Source organism: Eubalaena glacialis, chromosome 1 (assembly GCF_028564815.1).
Source record: "Eubalaena glacialis isolate mEubGla1 chromosome 1, mEubGla1.1.hap2.+ XY, whole genome shotgun sequence".
Taxonomy (NCBI): Eukaryota; Metazoa; Chordata; class Mammalia; order Artiodactyla; family Balaenidae; genus Eubalaena; species Eubalaena glacialis.
In genome coordinates, this window is record NC_083716.1 from 204401521 (window position 1) to 204428161 (window position 26641).

The 26641-nt window shown below is 36.5% G+C and overlaps 1 protein-coding gene across 2 annotated transcripts in view; it reads right to left on the minus strand.

The window, feature by feature from the left end:
* SATB2 (SATB homeobox 2) overlaps positions 1–26641 on the minus strand; it is a 189565-nt gene that overhangs the window by 73152 nt on the left and 89772 nt on the right. For both annotated transcript variants that reach the window (XM_061203725.1, XM_061203719.1), the window contains 2 exons: positions 24886–24988; positions 4057–4529 (listed from right to left, as the gene is read on the minus strand). In XM_061203725.1, the coding sequence (XP_061059708.1) occupies positions 4057–4529; positions 24886–24988 (576 nt within the window). The remainder of the gene's footprint in view (positions 1–4056; positions 4530–24885; positions 24989–26641) is intronic.

Genomic DNA, 26641 nt, shown 5'->3' on the forward strand with positions numbered 1-26641 from the left:
TAGTTATCATGAACTATTTCTGAAAAATATTCAGTAAGCTGAGGATATGCTACATATCAGTAAAACAACTGAGTACAAGACTAATATTGGCCTTAGGTGTCCATCTAAAATCTGATTTTGTTTGCTTTAAGAAAAAAATGTTGAGGTTCTTTTCTATCCAAAGATTAACAAGTTGTTTATGTTATTATCTATAAAGTTAATTATTTGTTTATTATAGCTGACAAATCATTTTACCACTCATGTGATTAAAAAAAAAAGCCTACCATTTGGAAAATCCACAGTTGGTTTCATGGGGCATAGTACACCATATTTTCCATTTAACAATGCTGCTGGTGAAACCTAGCTGTCCAACCTTGCTGTTAGTGACTACAGTATATACAGCAGAAACAATCTGTCTGTTGACCTCCAGCTTAAGTTCAAACTATGTCATTCTGTCAATACCATCTACCTTGATTAGGCTGGGCTTTATACACAACAGGTTATGATCCCAGAGGGATGAAAAGCTTTCCCAAATTAAAAGCAGAAATTTAAAAGGAAATACTCATACATTCCTATGCAGTTTCCATTTGATATCCTCAAGGCTCGCCCATGAACTCAAGCTCATGTTGATTGAATGTGAATGTTTCTTTCTGGGTGTAGCCATCTTACAAATTTAATGGCAGGAGGAAAATAATAAAATGCGTTCCATGCTTCAATTAGACCTGTTATAACTTGGCACTTGAAAGATGGCAATGCCAAAGAAAAATCATTAATCCCAAAAAATAGACAAAAGGAGTTGTGCAGGAGAAGACAGACCTCCAGGAGTCTAGGGCCTTGGCAGAGCATTTCCTCACACCAACACGGTCCGCCTTTTGTCTAGCCTCATCATGAGTCTTCTTCTCTCACGCTTCATGCTATTTGGATTAAATGTATACTGTATTTGATTCTAAAATCCAAAGCAATACGACCATGCTCTCAATTTTATCCTTATCCAAAGGAGCGGTATAAATAACCAGCAATAAAATGTTGGCTAGCCTTGAAATGCCTATTCATGCACATGAATGATAGATGAAAGAATGCACACGCACACACACACACACACAGAGAACTGCAAGATACAGACTAAAAGACACATCCTTCTACTTTGTGTTTTATAATAGTATGCAACAGACTTGCCCAAAAGGATCAGAGTTCTTCATAACCCCAGTTCAGATAACTGTGGACACACAAATGCAGCCCCAGTACTTTGAGTCACAAGAGAATAGCAGTGGAGTGATGTCTGGAACATGTGCAGCCCTCTGTGAACCTCCGAACTCATTTTCAAATGATGTATTGACTCTGTCAATAATAGAATGTATAAGTTAGCTAGGAGTCATGGAGCAAGAGATTTCACCCGTCTTGGTCTCCTGCCACACCTAAGCTGTCAGCACCAAACCTCAAACAATCCCACTGCGTTTCTTCCCTGCTCCTACTCCTGCAGTTCCAGCGTGGCTGAAGACTGTTACCAAACCACAGTGGTTGGTTCCATCACTAGTTCATGCTGTTTGACTTCAGCTGAGGCCCCAAACTACCTCACAAATTCTTCTATCTCAAATTGACTCCCTCTCACATTCAAACTGTCAACCCATTTCTGGTCTCCCTTTCAACACTAAATTTTGGAAAGAGTAATTTGCAGCCACTGCTTCTGTATCCTCAAGAGTTAATCACTCCTGAACTCCTAAATTGTCTCTCCTGCCTTCACCACTCTAATGAAATTATACTCTGAAGTTTGCCAAAGATCTCTCCTAACCAATCGCCAAATCTCATGGCACAGTTTCAAGCTTCCCCTTCCCAGACTTCTTAGTTTTCCAGACACGGACAAGTCTCCTTCTGGAAACTCTTTACCCAGGTCCTCTATACTTTTATCAGCATCTCCCTTTTCTTCCACCTCCACCTGCCCCCACCTCTCTGGGCATTCCTCTGTCTCTTTTTCTGGTGTTAGTAGTGCTGGTGGCCTCTCCCCTCCTTCCCCGTCTCTTTAAATCCCAGGCTCTGTGAATAAACTTCTAATCTCTTTCTCTAACCCTGACAACTCTTCTTAGCACTAAACTGTTATTTTCAATGACTGCTGCACATCTTCACTTAAGAAGTCTGCTAGCACTTCAAAGTCAAAATAGCCCAATCCAAAATAATCACTTTAACCTTACTCCAACCATCTCTTTCAACGCCCTCCTTGATTCTCTAAATAATTTCACTTTATTCTTAGTCACCAGGCTCAAACCTCAGTGTTGTCTCCACTCCAGGCAGTTGCACTGTCAACTTTACTCTCACAATGCTTTTTGACTGTACCGTCTACTCCATCGCTGTCAGCCTTGTTCAAAACTTCTACACATTTCAGCTGGACACTTAAGGCGGCTTCCTAAATGATATTCCTAACCCTCTTGCTATCATTAAGGGGAAGAAAGTCTTCCTAAGATCCAATTCTGATCACTGGATCATAGCATATTCCTACATAAAACCTTCAGGGTTTCCAGTGCTTATTAAATAGAGTTCAAAGTTCTTAGCATGGCCCCAAGACCTTTTTAGATCTGTTCCCTCCACCTTTAGTTTTATTATCTAGCGTTGCTATCAACTACCAACTAATCCCGCCTTTTTCTGAATCAACACTTCTTGTGAATTTTTTTAGCCTAAAATACCCTTCTTCTCCATGTTTTCCTGTTAAATTTTATTTATCCTTCAAGGTCTAACTGCCCAGCAACCTCATACTCAAATCAGTTGTTCACATATGTGCTCACCCATGATCTTTTTCATCTTTGCATCTGCACAGAGCTTGGCTTCCTGCCTTGCATTTAGTAGGGTGGCTAACTTAAACCCACAGTCCTCTTAAAGACTTAACCATACTCACTCTACTGACAGTTAATGACTCCTCATGAACACCCCCTGCAATCACTGCTCACATTATCCTGCATTATTCACCTTACTTCACATTTTACTCTAATTATCTGCGTACATTTTTTTTTCACTACCAGGTTGTTAGCTCCTTAAGATTATGCACTTTTACTTTTTTGTTACTCATACAGTTGGTCCTCTGTATCTGCGATGTGAAATCCACAGATATGAAGGACCAACTGTACTGCACCATTTTATATAAGGGACTTGAGCACCTGTGGAGTTTGGTGTTCGTGGGGGGGTTCCTGGAACCAATCCCTTGCAGATACCAGAGGGACAACAGTATAAGAGCTAGATTACTAGTTCTCAAAGTGTGACCCAGACCAGCAGTATCAGCATCACCTGGGACCTTGTTAGACATGCAAACTTCTGGGTCCCACCCTAGACCTGGTGAATCAGAAACTCTGGGAAGAGGCCCAGCAATCTGTGTTTTAACTGCCTTAAAACAGTGTGATTCTGATGTACACTCATGTTTAGCACTGGTGGGAAAGAACTTCTTAATTATAAGCAGACCTCAATAAAATAAGACATAAATAAATAAACTGTTTACCGTCTCATCATTTAATATTACTTTGGCATATAATTCCCTCAAAACATTAAAAATATGAGTAATTTACCCATTTTTACTTTATCAATATCTTAAATCTAACTTGTACATTTTGAAGGGTTTATTAAAAAATTATAGAAATGATGACATATAGTGATATTCTTTTTATAAAGTTCAAAGACAAGGTAAATAATAGATTGTTTGGGCATGAATAGTTCTAGAACTAGTTTTTTTAAAAAACAAGGAATGATAACCACAAAATTCAAGATCAGGGTTACGTCTGGGGAAAAGCAAATGAAAAAAAGGGAGGAGAGGAGGAGCACATAAAGAGACCCAAGTCATTGGTAACATTTCAGGTCCTGAGCTGGGTGGTGGGTTCACAGACATTCATTACATTACTGAACCTGATTAATTAATTATGGCCAAGTATGGATCAACGGTGATAGTATTTCATGAACCGAGGATTATTAATTAATCTAATTCTACATGCTCTGAGATCCATAAAAAAAGTTTTAAAGAGATAAGAAAGAACTAATACTTGCCACAATCTGTCCTTAGTATTATTCTGAATCACCAATTGTGATGTTCATTGCTAACGGTACCTGTGTGCGATTGAATGCCACTCTTGCAAAGACAGCTTGGGACACACTGGCCCTCTTCAGCTCATCTCTGACTTGCTGGTAGATATCTGGAGATACTTCCACAGAAGAGTTGGTTGGCTCTGGCTTAACTGCTCTGGGAATGGGTGGATGGTTCAGGAACTGCTGGTTGATGGCTTGAGGATGCTGGTGAGCCAGGAGCCGGCTAACGGCAATCTGTTGGTTTATCAGATGGGCCATGGCGATTTGTTGCCTGACAAGTTGTGGACTGAGCTGGGGAGAAAGAAGACCAGGGCTCATGATGGGCTGTAACGCGGGCACTTGGTTTCGGATTGGAGTACTGTGGTGGATTTGGCTATGAGAAGACTGTTCGTTGGCTTTCCCCAGGGATGCCAGCTGGTTCATATTTGGTAAATGCATTGGACGCTGGCCCAGAACACAATAGTCTGAAAGGTTTTCTCGTTCCACTCTTTCCACTGTTAAAAGATAAAAATGATACTGCATCATTATCAACATTGGCATAATTTGTTTCTGATACATGTAGTATTAAATTATATTTTTGGTATATTAATGACGTAGACTTTTTTCATACAAAGCTGGAAGCCCCGGAGTAAAAGTGAGTTATCCTTTCCTGGAAACTGTTACAATAATAGATTTTTCCATAGGTTATGATATGAAAGTAAAAATATTTGCCACTTCAATCTTCTTTAATTCCTAAAACTAGGCATTTTATTAAATAGCCAAGACAGAAACCACTAACCATTACAAATTCTAAATCCTCTCATATTCCCAAGCCGTATCATCTCCCTCTGTGATAAAAACACCAGCTGTTTTCATCTTCTGTAGTTTGTGGTTAATGGTGTAGTTCATGGTTATCAGGAAATGACAAGGACAACGTCTCCTGTCAAAGTAACTGCTACCTCTAATAAAAATCTCACATAAATACTATTATCCAGCTATGGAAACATTTATACAAAATGTCTGTCACATAGTATATCCTTTCATCTCCTCACCTGCTATCTTTTTTATAGGAATATTTCTTTACGAAATGGATATTTTAATGATGGTGATATGCACTAGGATAAGAAAAAAGTCTCACAAAATTAATAACATCGCCTTGATTTGCCATTAAATAAAATTCTTCCTTTCTCCAGGTTATCTATCTTTTATGTTTTGTTGAACTTTAGTAAAGATTTAAGGAATAACCTTGAAAGGGAGAAAAAAAGAAAGTATCATATATGTTCATACATGAGGCAGATTCTTTTCTTCCCTCAGGAATATTCCTCAGGAAAGAGTCACATCAGAGTCAAATCCTTACCTAAAACTCTGTATTACATTATTATGTAAAGCAAAGGTTTGTTTGGGGAAAACACATTAGGCTGAAACAACCTCTATCCTTACTAGCTTTAAATGCTTATAGGTGTAATCTAACAAAATCTGTTTTTTAAAGCAAAAATTCCTCACAGATTTAGTAAATTTTTCCTACAATTGAAAGTGTCTGATATGATAATGCAAAAGCGTATTAATATAATGTTAAAGAACATTGGAGTGGTTACATGCTGGAGTGGTTACATGCTGGAGAGCAGAAAAGTATTCACCTGTAAGACAAATTTTTAAAATAACTGCCCCCCTTATACACAAATAGTGCTTGTAAATTGGTATATGGTTTACAGTGACAGAATCATATTTGATCAAAAAAGTACTGAGTCTCAAAAAATTTAGGAAATTATGTGTGCTGGAAAACTAGTTGAGATGACTCAAAGTGATGACAAAGTCACTAGAACCAAATCACATGCAAAAAATTTGAATAAAATCAACCAATGAACTATAAAGGCAAGGAAAGTGATCTTTCTAAATTAATATTTTATGTAATATGAGATTTTCAAATACATATGTGGAAGTAAATTAATACATTAACAATATGTAAATAGATATCTGATCATTTTATCTATATTTCTAAAGGTTTTATATATTTAAAACTTCTCATTGGGAAATTAGATAAACATCCACATCTTGGGAGCACCTTATATTCAGACATATACAGTATTTTTTCCTGCTTTCTAAAAAAACTGAGTGATTGCTTAACTTTCCTATGAACCCCTAAATAAGTCAAAAGTTTACCTCAAACTTCTTTGAGTTCAATTTCCAACCTAATCCTTTCAATGTAATTCATATAGTTTGTATCCACCTTTCCTTCATAAGGTTCAAGGTGAACAAATTATTTTAATCTTATTCTCTAAAGGCAAACATTTTTCAGTCATTGTATTAATTAAACCTTAAGGTATACAGTCTGGAAAACCAAACCAAGCAAATGGTCAAGAGCCTTTAAACAAGGTAATCTAACACAGTTTTCATAGAACAGAAGTTACTATTGTAAGTTCCTTATTGAAAGAAGTAAAGAGACCACGGACTGCTTCCAGAGTAAAGTCATACTTTATAGGCAGAAATATTTGCCCTCAGGTAGACATTTGATTCGCTTTTGTTTGTTTGTTTGCTTTTTAATTCAGCCAAGATAAAGGCATATTCAAGTAGCAAATTATGTTTTCGGGTACTTAAGAAGCAGACTGTTTATCCATTTCTTTTTCTACTTAAAGAGCATAGAAACACCCTCTTAATGCATACATTCTTTGATCAAAAGCCAGTTTTCCAAAATGTCAGTATTTTCATCTTTCAATGACTTAATTACATTTGAGTTACTTTCTTAAGATACATCTAAATCCCATCATTAATAAAAAAACAAATGTCAGAGCTCCATGAAACCTCTATGAAATTGGTGCAATAAGAATCAGAATAATGTCAGCCCATAGTCCTTTAAGATTATACATAATAATTCTTTTTTTTCTTATGAGTTCCCAGAGCATCATAGTCTCATATAGTTAAGAACAGTAACTATGGAAGCATCCTTAGAGACATGTGGTAACACCATGTAGTACTAACTGATTAGTAAGCCGTAATGAAGGCATTGCAAATGCAAATGCCTACACATGCAGGTAGAGCACAACAGCCAGAGAAGCCAGCCGCAGAGATACTAGGAGGAGAGAGAGAAACCCTGCCCACTCCAAACAAAGCAGCCACTAACTTGATTCAGCCAGTTGTCTTTCTCATATAGTCATTTCTTTAGATTTTTTTTCAAAAAAATGAAAAATCTGGATTTTTACATGATAGCTCCTAAATTTAGGTATTGGCAAATAATTCTATTTTCAAGCCAAACAAAACATTTCTGAAAACTAGATCCTGCCCATCCATGGGCTACCAGTGTCAAAATTTTGCCTACGAGACTAAAGACACCCCCCCTATGCTGTTAAAGAAAAAAATATTCAACACTTGTTAAAGATGTTAAGGCAGACCTTATCCAGGACCATCGCAATGGGTATAGGGACCACAGCAATGGGATTTTACAGTGGGGAGAGAGACTGGGCCCAACTCCAAATACAGCATGGGCAAGTGGGAATTTATAGCCAAGGAGCAGGGTGGAGGTCAGGGGATGGAAAATTACTAAAAGGAAACATCAGGAGTAAGTGGGATTCTGGCTAAACCAACCTAACAGGATTCTTTGCTAAAGACAGGTCAGGGTGATCAGACATCACCTGGGGGATGGTGGAGGATGAGGAACCCGATGAGAATGAGATACCGAGGGTGATCAGATACAAGGCTGGGGGGTTCTGGTTAAACTGACTTAGCAGGGTTCTTGTAAAACTGGATTTTTACAAGGAAGTGCACAGATGGGCCTAGGAGAAGGTTCAGGAGCCTGTCTAAAGTTTGGTCAAGCAAAGAATCTTTGTCAGTGTTCTCCAGTCCCTGACAGCTCTATCAATAAAAGCCAAGTGCTTTACTTCCAAGAATAAAGAAAAAAAAAAAACCGATCATCCCAACTTTAAGGATGCCTAAAAATCAAATGCTCACCAACAGGCTGCATCTCTCCTGACCAAGGCGGTTCATGGTTTCAGGAATGGTTTGCACAGATTTTGCCAAATCTGAAAAACTTTTTCTTTTTTTTCTGCAGCCACTCTTATACAGATAATATCAGAATAATATTTTAACCTCTTATGTCACAGCAGATGAAATACAAATGCTTAAAAAAAAGTCAGAGGAGCATCACAATGTACCAGACTCAATCTGAAAATTGAGCCTGGGCCTTCAGTATTTCTTTTCCCTTTTCTTTCTGGCCTTCCTTCCTTCCTTCCTTTCTTCCTTCCTTCCCTCCCTCCTTCCCCTCTCTTCCTCCCTTTTTCTTTCTTTCTTTTTAAATTATTTGAAAGTAACCACAATGACTGAAATGTAGACCTAACAGCAGTGCCTGATTTTGTGTTTTGCTTTTTCATTCTGATAGAAAACATTACGTTAAGTCTATCTTAAACTAAACCAAGACCAAAGGTAACTCCCTGGCTCTGAGGGCCCATCTTATCTCTGCAATACTCAGCCATGGATCAGAAATCCTTAAAAACATGAAGGATAAAAGGCAGCACTGCCTCTCGTGATGAACGCAATGTTCACATTCACAACAGAAAATATTCTCAATAAAGCCAAAATGCTTATTTATTAAAGAGACATTAAAAACACAACTGCTTCCAGGACTTTACATCAGAGCTGCAATTTAATTCACAGTGAATTTGATTCTACGGTTGCCAAAGTCCTAAAGGTAATCTGTGGAGTGGGAAGTGCCTGGGAAGGAATGATTACCTCAGCTTCAAGTACAAGTCCCCAAACAGAGTGTGGCTTGAGGCTGTTGAGGCAAGTGGGGCTGAAATTTTCTACATCGGGTAGCTGAGCAGCTCTCTGTAGCTATTTTAACCTCTGGAGGAGGGTCCCAGTCCTGGGGCCTTGTCGGTGGATAATTCAGATCTGGAGTCTGCTCAGGTTTCTGAGAAACTCCCAGTTCCAGTAGGACCTTGCCAATTCCTTTGAGCTTTCTGGGATTGAGTGAAAATTGCAAAGACTGGGAAACAATTATGTAACCACCCTCTGAGCTTCTGGGGTTCTATATAACTCCAAAGTAGGAGAGGCCTTTGCAGCCCTGTATTAGAATCCCATGGGCTCCTGAAGCCTTCCCAAGCTCAGAGAGTTGATGTTCTAACCAAGAGCACCCTATGAACATTAGCTATTCAATGTCTGAGACCGCTGGCTATGGCAGGTTGTTCATAGACAAGAAAGTGACACTCCTCCCCAGGGATTTATCCACATTGCAATGAAAAGATATTTGGTTCAAAAATCTCATTTTATTTCATGCAATTTTAAGTACATTTTGAAGTCAAGTACTTATTTTAATAATCACAAATCCCTGATATATACATATGTATTTTAGGTGGTTGCAAGAACATTCTAAATACTCAAAAAAAATATGTCTATATATAAATCTTGTCTTACATTCCTCTCTGGCACTTAATTTTTTATTATAATTTCTTTATTGCAATTTTGGGTAAATATGTTTTCAGCTGTTGGGAAAGATGTATGGTATAGTAGTTAAAAGCAGAGATTTCTAAGCCAAACTGCCAGGGTTTAAATCTCAGCTCTACCATTTGGTAGATGTGTGACCTCGGGTAGGTTACTTAACTTCCCTGTGCCTTAGTTTCCTTGTATATTTAATGTGGGTTAAAACTTATGCCTACCATGAAGGATTACTGTGTGATTAAATGAGAATATACATCAACACTTAGAACAGTATCTGGCACTATGCAGTTTACCATTACTATTACATTCACCTTGCCTGTCTGTGTCTGTGTCTGTGTCTGTGTGTGTACTGGCATAGATGGATGGACGTAAATTGTACATTTCAGTTTTGCGCTAGGTCAGAGATATTCAAAATATAGTCCCTTGAACCATCAACATCCATATTACCTGGAAGACTCTTAGAAATACAAATTCAGGATCTCTTAGAGTTCTTATGTACACCAAATTTCCAATGATTCTTATGTACACTAAAGTTTGAGAATCAATGTCTATATCATTTTTGCTTTTACTTATTGTCTTTTGAGATTATACAAAATACAGCTGCCAGGTGATTTTTATGCATGCTAAAGTTTGAAAATCACTGTTCTATATTGTCTTTGCTTTTACGTTGTTGTTGTCTTTTGAGATTATACCAGACATTTATAACTGTCATATTCCATTTTTTTCTCTAAACCCTGCTGACATTAAGGATTCAATCTGACTGAACATTCACTATCCTATAAATGTATCTAAACATTTTAAATTTTCTTCTCTATGATATATTTTTAGTTTTTGCTGATGATTAGTTTAGTTTTTGTTATACTGAAGAAGCACTGACTGGACCTGATACTAGAAAATTGCATTCAAATCTACATTCTAACTCTTATTAGCTGTGGGGTCTCTTTGAGCAAATTGGAGATTCTCTGGATCTCAGCTTTGCCATAGGGAAAATATTATTATCTTAGAATTGTAAGAGTAAATTTTAGATGATCAGTGTCTATGTGAAAGATCTTTATTAAAGTGCTACTGTAAATTTCAGAAAATATCTATATAATTATGATTAACAGATTAGGCTTGACATTTCAAAATTTCCTGATTAGGACATTCTGACCAATGTCTGCTGTTTCCCAAAGGTCATCTGAAGAATTGCAACCTTTCCTTTGGTTTAAGTAACTATGCCATGTTACATCATGTTACTTTTTAAAACAAATCCCTACAGTTTAGAAGAATTCGTTGTCAATTTAGAATCACATGCTTCATGGCATATGCAGGAATATGTTGGATTCAGCTTCTCCAAATGAGGCTTAATAGTTCATATCCTGACCTTCAAATTAGGAGACAGCAGAATAGATGGGAAATAAAATGACAATCTCACAACTCTTGAAATTAAATTTACAGGAATGCTACATAAATATGGCTTTAAGTGTCAAAATTTATTATAAATAAAAAATGGAAAGAAAACTTAAGGAATAAAACATGCTTTAAATGTATGCATGTTACATTTACATTAACCAAAAGAAAGAAGGAAAGTGTCCTACAGTTTTTTTAATTGAAGCATAGTTGATTTACAATATTGTGTTGGTTTCATGTGTATAGCAAAGTGATTCAGTTATACATATATATGTATATATCTATATTTTTTTTTATTCTTTTCCATTACAGTTTATTACAACAGTATTTTAAAAAAGCAAATGTTTAATGGATTGCTTTTATTTTCCAGGGAATGAGTAGGTATCAAAAAGGTCCTAACTAAAAGAAATACACACACACACACACACACACACACACACACACACACACTAGTTTTTCTTCTTCAGTTTAGTGTTTCTCTGTTAGATTTCATTATTTTTATTACATCTATATTTGCTATAGATGCTATGTAAAGTAAACCCAGTAAAATTTCAATACTCCAAATATACTCCAATGACTTTATGCCCCAAAGTATACTTTCTGAAGAGGATTTACGAGCAAAAGGTAAAGCATCCAATATGTAGAGATGTCTGTCAATCAAAGCAAGATAGCATAGGATAGGTGGAAAGAAGAGCAAACTGGGATTCTTAACCCTGAGTTCTAACTAGCTGGGTGATCTTGGGATTACCTGTAAAATGAGAAAGATTACCTGTAAACTGGTTTTAAAGCAACCTTCTAGCATCTTGATAGCATCTTAAAGAGTACTGCTGCTAGGATTTTCAAAACAATTCCCTTTCTCAGAATAATTGCTTCTGTTTTTTGACTCTTCGGCAAAAATTCAAGACTTTCCCAAGATGTCTCTCTTTGTGAAACTCCCCAATGCAACAGGAATAACAGTAGATTATAGTGGCAATAGCAGCAGTTGTAGTATTGCTCTTGCAAGTTTATCTATCAATACTGCTTAAAAGACTGATAATTTTTTCCAGAACTATGAACCTAGTGTTTCAATGTAAACCTTAACACAATTGCCTTTGAGAAATAAGCCCGGGGGTTTTGTCCATAGTTATAATGAGTGGAAAGAAATGAATTGGGTAAAAGGCTTTGCACTGAGAAATTTCTGGAATTTCTGGCCTATGGATTTTTCCTTAAACCATTAAGATGCTTATGCAAATGTAAACAGATTAGCAAAAATGAGTGCTAATGGATTCCTTAATAAGCTAACACTGCAGTATTCCCCAGAACAAATCCTGGAAACCCTGGATAGAAGAATATAAGCCAAATAAAAAAGGACAGTGCATTTCTCTGTGACTCCTTCAGCCTCAAAAAGTACTCTGGAAGTGATTCTACAAGGTAAGACATAGGCTGGACATTTGGCACTCTTGGTGGGAAAGTTGCCAATCAAATCGACAATTTTGAATGGGCACCCAAACCTTGAGCATAGGGAAAAGATATTCTTGAGCATATCATTGCCTTGGACTTCCAAACCTCCACCCCAAGTTCCCTGCTCCCGTGACACTAAACCCCAACATTGGACCCCAATTTTAAGGATAATGATCCTGTCTAATACCAGAGAAGTCAGGTAACTTGTTCAGGGACAAATAGCAGTCCAAATGTAGACAAATATTTAGGAAAAATTAAAATGATTAGGACTACTGGCTCTAGCCTCATAAGCATAATAAACAAATCACAAGACCAGTGAAAACTAGTGGTTTTTTTCCTCTTCTTCTGCATAACTCAAAGTGAAGTTCTCAGGGCCTAAATGTTTCACAAGTACTTTTGTTGTATTTCCTTTAGAGAAAAATGTTTTTATTATAAGTGCATTGCAGGTAACATCAAGCCTTCTACCATTTATATAGTAGCTGAGGCACTGAGCTAAACCCTTTACACATCACTGTCATTTAATAGGTGACACTGCCCACTTTATTGAAGAGAAGTTGAAGCTCAGAAAAAGACAATGTCGCAAACCTATTAAAGCAAGTAGCAGAAATCAAACCAATGTCTTTAGGACCTTTAAAGTCTTTGTTCCACTGCTTACGCTAAACTGCCCAACTTGGGACATGTGGTTGTTATTAATTTTAGGGTTCAATTCAGGACTCATCAACTTTCCGACAGACAAGCCCTGCTTTCTGTTTGTATGTGTGTGTGCATGTGCACATGTGGCATGAAAATGCATAGGTGACATGATGAGTGGGCGAGTTATCTGAATGGTGAGGGCTCAACCTGAAGCCTCCACGCTATGCCCTGTAAACCTTCCTGATGTGACAGACTACAGAAACCGGTCAGTTCTAAACAGTGAGGAAATTACTGATTCTTCCCAACTGAATGAGCTAATCACTAAAATAGGATTATTTGCATTTGCTTGTTTATTGTTTTAATTCATACGATAGATATTTAGTAATCAACTACTATGTACCAGAATGATGACAGCCCTTACAGATACAGTACTGAATAATGAAAGAACTCCATCTATAGATTTGCTTCAGACAATTAACTGAGTATAAATGGGCCTGTAACAACTGCCTATGATATAAAATGCATTTCTATTTGATGATAAAACATAGCTCCTTTTAATCCCTATTTTGTTGTTTATTAGCAGCTCATTCTAGTCATCTGTAATACAATTTCACACTCACTATATTTGTTTTCATGAATCCTTCCATTCTTTTATTTTTCTTGCAGCCAAAAGGCTTTATCCCCAAATGAGTGTCATCAGCACGGAGTCCCACCTGACTGATGAAAGACATGAATCACGCAACTGAGAGCTCTTGCAAGTACTCTTTATAAACTCTGTAAATATGAAGTGTTTGTTTGAAACAGGTACCCAACAAAAAATAAAATGGGGTATGCACACTCATATAACATGGTAATAACCTGAGAATCTCAGGCAATCACAATAAATTCATATATGATTGAACTACTATATGAAATTGGTGACATACAACAATTTTGACCTATGAAAATGGCATTTACATATGATTCAACCTGATATTTATTTAGACTCCTCTCTCTGAACTAGGCTATACATTAACATTAAAAAGCCCTACTGTCCACCCAAAGTCTTTCACTGAGTTAAAACTCTTTTTAGAATGTAAACATAACACTAATTTTCCTGACAAACCAGAACAGCATCCTGTCTGCCAACAATGAACATGCCCAATCACTGAAAATACTTCTGACTTACTCTCTCCTAGTCAATAACTGTAGGTACAAAGTCAATTTGTTATATAAAAACTGCTTTTCTGTTAACACAAACACAGACAGACATGATCTCAAGAGCTAAAGCCAATATTCCATATATACCAGATACAAATCCCACACTATTGGATATTAAAAACAAAACTATAACCAGAAGAGTTCACTATATATAATTAAAGAAAATATTAGGAGTCTGAAAGGGCTGAAGGGCAAAAGAAAAAAAATAAGTCTTTTAGGACTATGAAACCTAAAGATTTTTTTTTTTCCTCTAAATTTGTTAAAGAGAATCTGTCTCTGGGTTGAGAACTTGCTTGCAAAGTCTCTGCCTAGAGCAAGATACTCAGAGCCAACTTGCTAACTCCTAATAAAACAAGACTTGGAAGGAAAATGCTTCCAGCCCCAAAAGCGAAGTGTACCAGCCGGCATTGTGATAATACCATATGACTGGTTTTCTTAGGTATATTTCCCCCTTATTATCAACTTCCTTTTTCCATCATATTAAGATCCACAAAAACATATATTATCTACCATAAAGCAACTTGAAGCTGAACACTTTGTTTTTTGACAATAAAAGTTCATAGGACCTATTATGTTCCATGGAAAAAGTAAGCATTGTCCACCTTTACTGTGTCTGAATGCCATTGTCCCTTTTGGTTTCAAACAATGCTTTATAATAGTTTGATAACACTGATCATTTCAAATATTCCTATAGCTTTCTGTATAGGTTAAAGCTACTTATATCTAATAATATCTTGATTTTTACTCTGTTTTAATTTAAAACTATAATTTCAGAGGTGAATTCACACATGATAGGAAAAAAATGACATTTCAGAAACTTAACATTATCATTCAGGAGCATTCTATGTGGATTAATTCTTTAATTCAACCTAATAAGGAAAAGTGAATCAAAGAAATAATCCATAATTCATTATTTTCCATTGGCCATTCTCTCTGATTTCACAGGACTTAAATGTTTGGGAACATTTAAGCTGGAAACACCTCAAAGGGATGTTTTTCTTAGGCTACATAAATGGTCCCTAATTTTTACTTAACAAAGGTGTTACTGTCTCTTTCAGTGGAATTGATTAACAATTGCTAAATCTTTAGCTCAATAACCAATTAACAGAAAAAAAAGAATGATTTTAACTGATAACTAATTTGCTAAGGACATTTGTAATATGAATTAAACAAGCAAAGGTTTTCTTTTTTTTTTAATATATATTTTTTTCCAGACCTTCTGAGTTTATTATGAACATGTATATGTGATTATAACATGTTACAACTTTCATCAGACTTGATGTATTTATGACATCTTTCACTTCTGCCCCAACCTCCAAACCTGACACAAGTCCCCACAGAATATTCCTTTTTACCCACTGACTTCCTACTGCAAGTCCTTATCACTCCTAACATAAGTCTCTTCTAACCTTTGGGAGATGAGGGCTCCACCAGAAAGTAGGCATAGAGGGAACTTACCTCAACATAATAAAGGCCATATATGACAAACCCACAGCCAACATCGTTCTCAATGGTGAAAAACTGAAACCATTTCCACTAAGATCAGGAACAAGACAAAGGTTTTCTTTCTTCTCTCAATTGAGACGTCCGATAGCAAATAAGATTTAGTAACAATATAATATGTGCAAAAATAAAACTGTTCTAAGTGCATATGTTCAAATAAATTCATCTATATTAAATTCAATTCTATTAATATTTACTAAGCATCTACAATATACAAAGTCCTATGTTCACAGGGCTTGGAGGATGGCACAAAATGGATGAGTCCCCCAGATGTTCTTTCAAGGGATTTTTGGTCTAGTAGGGAGATTATTCAAGAATCAAAATTACTACGGAACATGGAACTTGGAAGGTGACAGCTTGAAAGGCCAAATGTTAGAACTCATAGCCTGGCTTGTACTCCAGATGATTCTAGATTTATGTCCATTCCCTTGAGAGTTCAGAAGTCCAAGGTCAGATAATCTCAAATTCTTGCATAGGGTAAGAATCATATCACCAGTCAGACAAAGAGCAAGTTAAACAACTGTCTACCATAAACAATTGTCACGGTAGTCCTAGCATCTTACATAGCACTTATATTTAAGAGCTTCAAGCACCTTGCAAACATAAGTGCTTTTCAGCTTTTAACTCTGTAAATCATCTGAGGAAACGCAAATAATAATTTTTATTTAGTCGATCAAGAGACCAAGAGAATTCTCTGATTTTAACCTATGGGTTTCCCCAAAATAAGAGGATGTCACCACAATCATACCAGATTTTAAATAAGCTGGATATTTCCTGGTCTACACACAAAAGCTCTCATTTCACAACTCTGTAGATTCTTCATCAAGCACCACCAGATCTTTGTTTTTGAGTTTTTAATTTTTTTTCTCAGCAAGACAAAAGGAAATCTGAAACTATGAGAAATCTAAAGCTCACTATAAGAAAAAGCTAAGAACTAAAGAGACCTGGACCACAACCCTTAACTATGTCATCTCAGTTCAACTCCCTGCTTCTCTCTCATTGTTTCCCAAACATAGTTGGTCCAGAACCTGTTTCAGGGCTCGCCACCAAGCCCCCATACCAACCATTCTCTCCTTCACTGCTAGATAATCACAACAGCCCACCCCCGCCCCTACCACATGGCATGAGCTGCCTCATTCTCTACCACTCACTCCATCTCCAAAAACTTGTCTCCTTATCCATCTTCCTTCCTTTCCTCCAGGTTCTGAAGCAAAGCTATTTCTCTTTCTTTCAAAGGCAAAGCATCCTCTGTGCCCCATCCCTTCCTAGTTTGTGAACTGTTGCTTACCACCCCTCTTCCCCTTCAGAGCCCTTGGCCTCCTGTGGCTCCATCATCTTTCTCCTGAGTATTGGGGTGGGGTGGAAGTATGGGTTACACTTAATCCTAATGCTGCAGTTAGCTGCTCTTATATCCTTTCCTCATTCACTCAGTATCTGCTATCCTCATTTCCTTGCCACCTTCCATCTCAGATGCATACAGTTTCTCTTTGTTCTCACACGACAGGGAAATAGCTCCCTTCAATGTCATTATGGTCCCTTTTTTGCCAAAGTTAAGAGCCTCCAATCACCTCTTCTCCTTCTCCTCCTCCTGTCACCCTTGATAACATTTCTCCACTGGTAACCCATCTTCCCTTGGCCTCCATGAAATCTCACTTTCTTCCTAACCATGTCTTCTTAACCCCTGGCCCTTTTACCTCTCAAAGCTTCCAACCCCTGTCCTCACTCTCCCCTTCAGAGAATCCTCTTTTGGTATCATCTTAACTATTACATCTAAAAAATTAGCTCCAGAATCTATTCTCTAGTCCTGTCTTTTGGTCAGGTGGCTCCACACTTTGAACAGCCCAGTGGATATTTCTACCTAGTTCACCAACTCTCACTGAAGCATCAGCAACTTCCTCTCAGTTTATATCATCCCATTTCTGTCAAAACCATCAAGAGTCACTTAAGCTCAAAACCTTGGACTCTATTTTGATTTCCCTTTCTCTTCCCACACACATATTGCATTGGTCACTTCTCTCTTTCTCATTCCTGCCACCAGAGCCAAAGCTCTACCTCCCTCACCATCTTCACTTCCACATATTACTGCAATAGATTCTATTTTGTCTGCATCCTCCAGGGTGTGCACACCATCCTTTCTCCCTCCCATTTGCCTCCCCTCCTGCCATAAACATATTCCTATCCATACATGGCTTTAGATGGCTTCTAGAGGATGTGTTTGGTTTTTTTTTTTAAACCACCATTTTCATTATTGCTTCATTGTTGAAAAACCTTCAGTGATTCTCAGACTATCTCAACTGGGCTTTCAGAGTTCCCTAAGATGTGTTTACCACGTTCCCAACTTTATTTTTCATCACTATAACACGAACGCTCCCCACAGCCAGGTCCCAAACATTTCTGCTCTTTCACCAATGTTTGGTGCCACCATCAGCCCCACACCCAGCCATGCTCTTATCTTTTCCTTTTCACCAATCAAAAATCTTAGCCATTCTGGGCATGTTATATTACAGTATCATGATAAATGCACTGCCATTCTAGACGTACTGGACAACCACCCATAATTTCCGAAATATATCATGCTCTTCTGCACCCCTGCATCTATACTCATGAACTTGCATTTGCCTGAAATGTTCTTCCTTCTCCTTGTCCTCTCTGCAAAACTCTATTTGTCCTAAGGTATAACTCATGTGCTACTTCTTCTCGAATTATCCCCTGACACCCAGCAGGTATAATTTATGGACCTTTCTCTGTGTTACCACTATACTAGTTTATACCACTGTTATATATTTGCCAGATATACTTATATGGCCACCTCCCTGCTAGGTTGAGGGCGACACAACTAGAGGTAGGAACCATATCTTAAGTGTTTCTGAATGTCTCTCACTGCTTCTAGCACTGAATATGGGCTGTAGTAGAGATACTCACTAAACATTTTATTAAAATTAATTATCTAATTGTAACTGTAACTTTCTTGCAAGGAAGGACTAGGTAATGATCCCCACTTAAAATCCTGCCAGGTATATATAGTAGATGCTCAAATTTCTTTCTGAATGGTAGTAAAATATGTTATATTGTTAATTATTTCACAGAGAATGTAGGCTTTTTGAAACCAGAAATTGTGTCTTATAATTCTTTCAAATAGTAAGTATAGATGATGGGTGGATGAAGAAAGGAAGGGGTTAGAAAAGCAGATCCTTTTTCCCTTTCCATTCTTTTTTAAATGGCTTATAAATATGAGAAGATAGCAAGTTTGTTTCTTTCCATCTACAAACCACACTGTTGACAAATGATTGTTTTTACTTCTTTAAACATTTATGAATAAACACATTCAGGCTAAAGAAGCAGCTACCAGTACAGCTAGAAAAAGCTTCTTAAGATCCAAGCAAGAAATGAGTCCACATCTGAGCTTAGGGTCCAAGGCATTCCCCAAATACCATTCTTCCACTTGGTGACACTACCAATAAGCTCCTAATTGGAAGGTTAGGAAGGGTAAGGTGATCAATGAAGGCACATCAGTGATTACCAGTGTAAATGCACAAGGCTCTTTCAATTTTTGGAAAACCAGTAAGATGGAAAGTGCTTGTTTGCAGAAGTGATGTTTCTACATCAATGAATCTAATATATATATAAAATTCAAGGATTTGATGTTGTCATTACTTTAGACAAGGTGCAATATAGGCAGAGGGCAGACAAACTTCCTTGCCAAGCACCTTAATTTACATCCAAAACTGAAAGCAAATCTCTTTCATGACCCAGAAGAATTAGGTAGACAAAAGTTAAGTTACTGGTAGGAGGGAGATGCAAGAGGGAGGAGATATGGGGATGTATGTATATGTATAGCTGATTCACTTTGTTATAAAGCAGAAACTAACGCACCATTGTAAAGCAATTATAGTCCAATAAAGATGTTAAAAAAAAAAAAAGTTAAGTTACTTTTACCTCATCAGAGCTAAACAACAGCAGAGGCAGAAGTACCAGCAGTTGATTAAAGGCATTGTCCTGACCACCATGGCTAAGCAAGGGCTGCCTTATGGAACCAGGTCAGGGGACACTGATTTCTCTATTCAACTTCGAGGCACCACTTTGTAAATGACACAATCATTTTTGGGTACAAGACATGCTTTAAATGTGGTAACATTATATCATTTCAGCTATAATGATCATAATTACTTATTTCTTTTAATCACAACCCACTTAACCACTTTAGTACAGAGAACTAGTTCAAGGAGTTTAATTTTCATTCAACATCTAATCTTTGTGTTTACTGAAACCCTTCACAGGCTTTGTTTACTGTCTGCTTGCTGGCCTGGACGTTTGATCTTGCAAGACTAGATCAGACAGGGTCAGATAAAATACTGATTACTAGAATAAACCAGGCTTGAGGAAGTAACACTGGTTTTTAAAATCCTCATTTCTCCCAGCTTTTTAATATTTTGCAAAATAAGCTCAAATAAACAAACAGAATTAAGACAACTAGCAATCAGGGGCTCCTTGAGCAATGACTGAGAAAAGGAAAGTGATGGGGATAATTTTGCTTTCTGGCCACAGTATAGGGTTTGGTTAGGTCCATTCATTCTAGTGGTATTATTTTATGACACAAATAATTTTGACATATCCACTAGAATTGGGTGAACTTTCAATGACCCCTTAATTCTTGTGACATATTAAATACTTGAAACCGACCTGACCAAAGACGGCAGTTCATTTTGCTTTTGGCGCCAGATGAAAAACACTTTAAATATAAAATTATTCTCTTTTAATTGATTAATTTTTAATTAGGAAACATTTAAAACATATGAGCGCTTCTTTGTTAAGGTACTTTCTCATTCTTATAAGATCCCTTGCAGAATTAGATTGCCATAATAGTATAATTAATAATAGTACTGCACACAATTGCCACTTAGTTTCATAAAACTGATGGGGCAAGTGTATGTCTAAATAGACTTAATCCAAAAGAAGAGTGAGGTTAAAAATATTGTTTTAATAAAATGCGTAGAACCTATGAAAGAAAAATTGATAGGTAAATCCCACATAACCCCCAAAATTCTTGAAAATAATTAATAGCATGAATGTTTCTAGGTCCCAGTGGATTATCCTTGGGTCCAACACTAAGACTCCTACACATTAAACAACCGTTAATATTGGTCTTTTTGTTTTGTTTTGTTTTTCCACAAAATGTATGTATTTTTCTGAATCCTGGGAGCTTATGAGCGCTACATTGTAAAATCTAGGCCAGAAGCAATTACAATATGAGATGAACAGCAATTTAAAAAATGCCATCTGAACCAACCAACTACCACATTCAACCACTTCATTTTCTTCAGTATCAAAAACTCCTGGGAAGCAGGTTCATGGTTCTGAACTTTAAAACCAGAGTACACAAACTGTCTCCCCATCTATCCTGAATTAACACTAATGTGAACTCAAATATGTCTGTGTCAACTATGATTGCCTTTGAAATTAAAGGAAAAAGGTAAACAGAATGTGCTTTGCTGTGATCACTGGGGAAAATAACGTTAACATGCTAAGCCAAACCAACTTAGGACTTTTTAAAGAATAAGTGTAAATAGTTTAGCTATAATAACAACAAATTCAAAAATGCACATTAAAATGTTTACTTCAAAATTTAGACAATTCCATTTGTATATAGTCTTTACATCTGTTTTTAATGATATCAAATTATTGATTATTCATTTTTCTCATATTTATTTAAGCATTAACTATAGAATTTGCAATCTGATCTTTTTTTCCTAAAACCTTTCAGTAGACTTTTATTTTTGCCAGGTTTTAGTCATGTTTACTTTGATCTTTCAGAGTATATAATTATTTTACTGTTTATTTCTATGAGAAGAGAAAAAAAATTTGACCTAGGAGATCTATATGTGGCAATTTGTAACAGAATCACATAGCTTATGTTTGGGAAATCATGGTTTTGATTAAGAAGCAACCATTTAGTTCCCACTGTTTTATTAAAACAGACATTAGCAGATAATAGGAAACATATTTAACAATGTAGTTTGTTTAGTTTGAGACATCAGTAAGCTAGCTTGAGATTTTCTTCTATACTGAATATCAGCAATGATACATGTAAACTGGTAACTATGGAATGGAAACAAGGTGGGGGAGGGGAGACAAGGAAAGACAGAGAACTCTGACTTCTGCGCTCTCAGGAAGAGCCCTAAGGTAGAATTCTGGTTTTGCTACTTTATTTCCAGATTTGAAATTCATTGCTTTTTTTTTTTTTTTGAAAATGGATGGACACAAATAGAAATTTTACAAACAAAATCATTGCTTTCTCATGAGAAATGGATTCTACTAGATAGGAACTCCCACAGTGACATCTATTCACAGCATAAAGCTTCTAAGGACTGAAATGTTCCTGTATAGGTCCAACACTTCCTTTTCTCTGAAGGTGGAAAGTTAATAAAATGCACTTCTCTGGGGTGTTTATTTTCTCTACACCATTATACCTGTCATGAATTCTTTGTTTTTCCTCCCACTCCCTTGGTTGATGAATCAACACCACTTGAACTGTTTTACGGCAGCTTGTGTTTACTTCACACATACCTTAACCTTCCCTTTTCTCCTCCTACTGACACACACACATGCACACACACACTTTTTAACAGCAATGACTAGCTCCTCTCTTTGAATAGCATGTGTACACAGCGGCTGGCCGCCTCTTCAGGTGTGGATCCTTGACCTCCTGATTGAAATCAAGGTCTCAGTCTGCTTTTATGGCACTTAAAGATTTAACTGTGCATTTACTATCTTGAAGAAAAAAATAGAGCTTGAAGAATTGACTTGCTAAGAAAGAAAGGAGAAAAGTAGAAGACATAAGTGTTAATGTGTGTGTGAACAGATATATACACACACAAACCACACACACACACAGATTCTGTAGTGACAATTCTGAAAACACTAGAGTGAAGAGTTTCCAGTCTTTCTGAATCTGGAATTATACTCCAGACTATTAAAAGAGAACACTCTCTTCCTTTCTCTTATAATAGCAAGTAAATTGGATCTAACAAATGACCTTGAAGCTGCGTGATTCTTTTGATTTTTAGCCAAAGAGGATATTGTTCAAGCACTTTAACAATCTGATTTTAAAGGAAAAACTTGGAGACAACACTTACAGAAAAGAAACACTTCCGAACCACACAATCATGTCTTATAATGAGAAGGAATTATTCATCTTATCCTGTACAAGAGTTAATATTAATAACATTGTAAAGCAAGTACCCAAGCCAGAAACTAGAGGGTCCTAAGAATTTTAGAATATATTGAAAAGGAATGGATCTTAATTCAATTTTTAGTGAACTTAATGTCTCCTGGGTAGTTCAACGACTTGACTTTCCTTATAAATTGTATATTTAGCATAAAATGCTCTCATTCCTTTGTAATCAGAAATGTGCCACCAATGCAAATAAAGCTCATTTTCTGCAAAGGTAACCTTGTAAACAAACTCCCAAATACTCAACAGCCAAGAGGCATTACTTCCATACTGTCTCCCTAGAGGAAAACTACAGGTAGTAAAAACAAATAAATTAATCCTTTACTTTTACCTGCCTACCATAAATTGTCATTTAACCCTCTCAACAGGGGCAGTGAACCATCTGCAAGTCTCTGAATACCTATAACAAAGCACGATGAATGATGTCATAATCATGCAAAATATGAACTAGAAGGACCCTCAAACATCAACCTGTTCTGTTACCAAAATATCCCCCAATCCCCTCAGGGGTTGGTAGCATTTGAATTGAATAGCATTTGAAGTGGGGTGAGAACAACAGAATTTTTCCAGCATTGACAAATTTGCAAAGGCAAAATATCACATATATTTAAAGGGCTGGATGGCCTAAATAGCATGCCATTTATTATATGAGAATGGTATATTCAGGATCAGATATAATTCTATATATAATATATTGCTGCTAGTAGAATTACTACTATTAATTATTGTTACAATATTATAGCTATTGTTTATTAAGAGATTACTTTGTGCCAGTATTAACGTATTTGGTCCTCACAGCTAGCCAGTGACTTACTTTTATTACTTCCAATTTTCAGATAAGGAGATTGAGTCTTGGTGAAGTTAAATAATTTGTTCAAGCTCACACAGCTAGTAAACAGAACACAAAGATTTGAATACAAGTCCTCCTGACTGCAGAGTCCCTTTGCTTTAACCACTGTTCTGGAATTGTCTCCAAATAAACACAACATCAAAACTCCATTTCTGACCAAAGATTTCCTGATACCACACAGTCATTTCAATTTGCTAATTGGTACTTAAACTATAAGTGCTGATTTAACCTAGAATGACTGCTTTTTTCATTAATAAATTAATGAAAATGATTTATTGATTGAGCTTTTTAAATAGACATGCCTATCTGAAATATACAACTTCAAAATATTTTTAAAGATCTCAGCCTTCACAAGCATCTCTTGTGAAAACTACACACTTCATATATTATGCTAAGAATTTTACTTTAGTTCTAACACCATCTTAGTTTTAAGGGAGCTAATCTGGATCTCTTGATGAAAATATTAATAATCTTATCTTGCACCCCAATGTTCATAGCAGCACTATTTACAACAGCCAAGGCATGGAAGCAACTTAAGTGTCCATCAACGGATGAATAGATAAAGATGTGGTATATACATACAACAGAATATCACTCAGCCACAGAAAAACAATGAAATATTGCCATTTGCAGCAACATGGATGGACCTAGAGATCATCATACTGACTGAAGTCAGACAGAGAAAGACAAATATTATATGATATCACTTATATGTGGAATCTCGAAAAAATAATGCAAACGAGCTTATTTACAAAACAGAAACAGAATCACAGACATAGAAAACAAACTTGTGGTTACCAAAGGAGAAGGGGGCAGATAAATTAGGAGTATGGAATTAACAGATAAACACCACTATATATAAAATAGATAAATAACAAGGCTTTCCTGTATAGCACAGGGAACTATATTCAATATCTTATAATAACCTAAAATGGAAAAGAATCTGAAAAAAATACACATATATATATACATATATATATATATACATGTATAACTGAATCACTTTGCTGTATACCTGAAACTAATACAATATTGTAAACCAACTATACTTACAATTAAAAAAAAGAATCTTACCTTTATAAAAAAGTATATAAAATTTTATTAACAATTGTATCTAAATTAGCATAAATTCCCAAGAATCAACAACTCCTTGACCTAAGAAACTGAAAATAGGCTTCAAAAATAAAAGTCAGTTTACCTTTAATCTTCTTGTACTTCTTATACCATCTCCCAAACTCCTGGCACTTGGTTGCTGACACGTTGGCATAATATGTGCTATTTACAATGGATGAGATCATACTCTGTAAAGAAAAAAAAAAACAGTTATTTTTCCATAAATATGAGTATTCCTTTTCAGGGACAAGAAAAGGCACATTATATAGTCCATACCAATCTCCTTTGCCTTTTAAATTTGAAGCAGTCACCCTCCCGCAAACTAAACTATTAAATATGATTAACGAAACTTACTATCCCTTTAACTTGTATGATGACAGTGCATTCTCCATAAAACCAACCCTGGAGCAATGTCAAAGATGGAGGGGGCAGGACACACAGATTGAATGCAAAGGGAAAGAACAGTTGTGATTTAGGAACCCGAGCAAAAGGTGAGATCAGATGCTCCTGCATCTGTAATCCAAATAATGCCTCTCAGATGTTTCTGTTCCGCTTCCAACTGCAACAAGCTTACACAGCCAAGAATCTGAGAACATCCGTGCTACACACTACAGAACAACATTTAGGGAAATAAGTTAAATTAATATGATTTATAGAAACGTGTGATTAGCACTTGTGTGAAAATTCACCAAATGATAAAATTAACAGCGCTATTTTAGAGCAGGGGAAACTAAACATAACACTTGTTCTGTGTTTCAAGCGAAAATGCATCAAAGCTAAAACTTTGAGTGTTTAAGTACCTGATTCCTTCTTGTTCTTCATACTCCTCTCTCTCCTCAGCTCAACCCTTTAGCTGATTTGTTTGAAATTGCAGTTAACAGGAAAGAGAAAGGGAGCATAACCTAACTTACCACTGAAAAATTAAAAATTATAACTGCACACCTTGAATTCAATTTCATACAGAGATATGTTTTCAGTCAATATGGCATGTTTGGACCAACATTCGTGGCAGATGTTAACTTATACCTGAATGACTGTGATAGTACATGTGTATGTTTTATACATAGATTTTATTTCTGCAAATTCTGTCTAAAAACAAATGGACATAAACGAGTCAAGAGATCCAAATGACCTACGTAAGGCTTTATATCCTGCCTTGAAATCTCATCTTTCTTAAAAAAGTTTTCCCCAGATATGGAACAGTTGAGGGAAATCTTGGAACTTTTAATGTCATTTCGACAAAGTAGTCAAGATAAAAAAGATAACAATAAATCAAGGCATTGACAAGTTATTTAGGTTCAAATGCCAGTAGACAGTCCTGCATAGACTCCCATTTAAGACAGTTTCCTCTATGAGCCCACAGACTCCCTCTTTTTTAATCACTATGCAGTACTGATGGGGGAGGGAGGTCCTAATTCAATTCACAGAAACCTCTGGTTCTTTCTATATAGCAGATGGCTATCCTCCCTGCAGTTGCTGATCTCTAAATGACAATTCTGTTCTCTAAGGGGAGATAGTAAAGAGAACTCTTTTAATCTGAGGATCTGGACACAGCCCTGGAACACAAAGAGCCAGTATCACCTGAGTGTATCACAGAACTTGGAGCCTTGCCTGCTGCCTTAGAGGATCAATGGAATCCTAATCTTCCTGAGGCAGGGTTCTGCTTTGTATGTTATTAAAACAAAGGAGTAAAGAAGTCTCTTGGCTAGCTGGGCTAGTTCCTTCCCTCACTGGGCTGAGCTTTTCTCTCTGTCCCAGTTCGTGAGATCCTTGAGAACAGTGACTCTGTCTGTTTCTTTTTTTTTCTCTCCCTTGTGTCTAACACGGTTCTGATGTGGGAT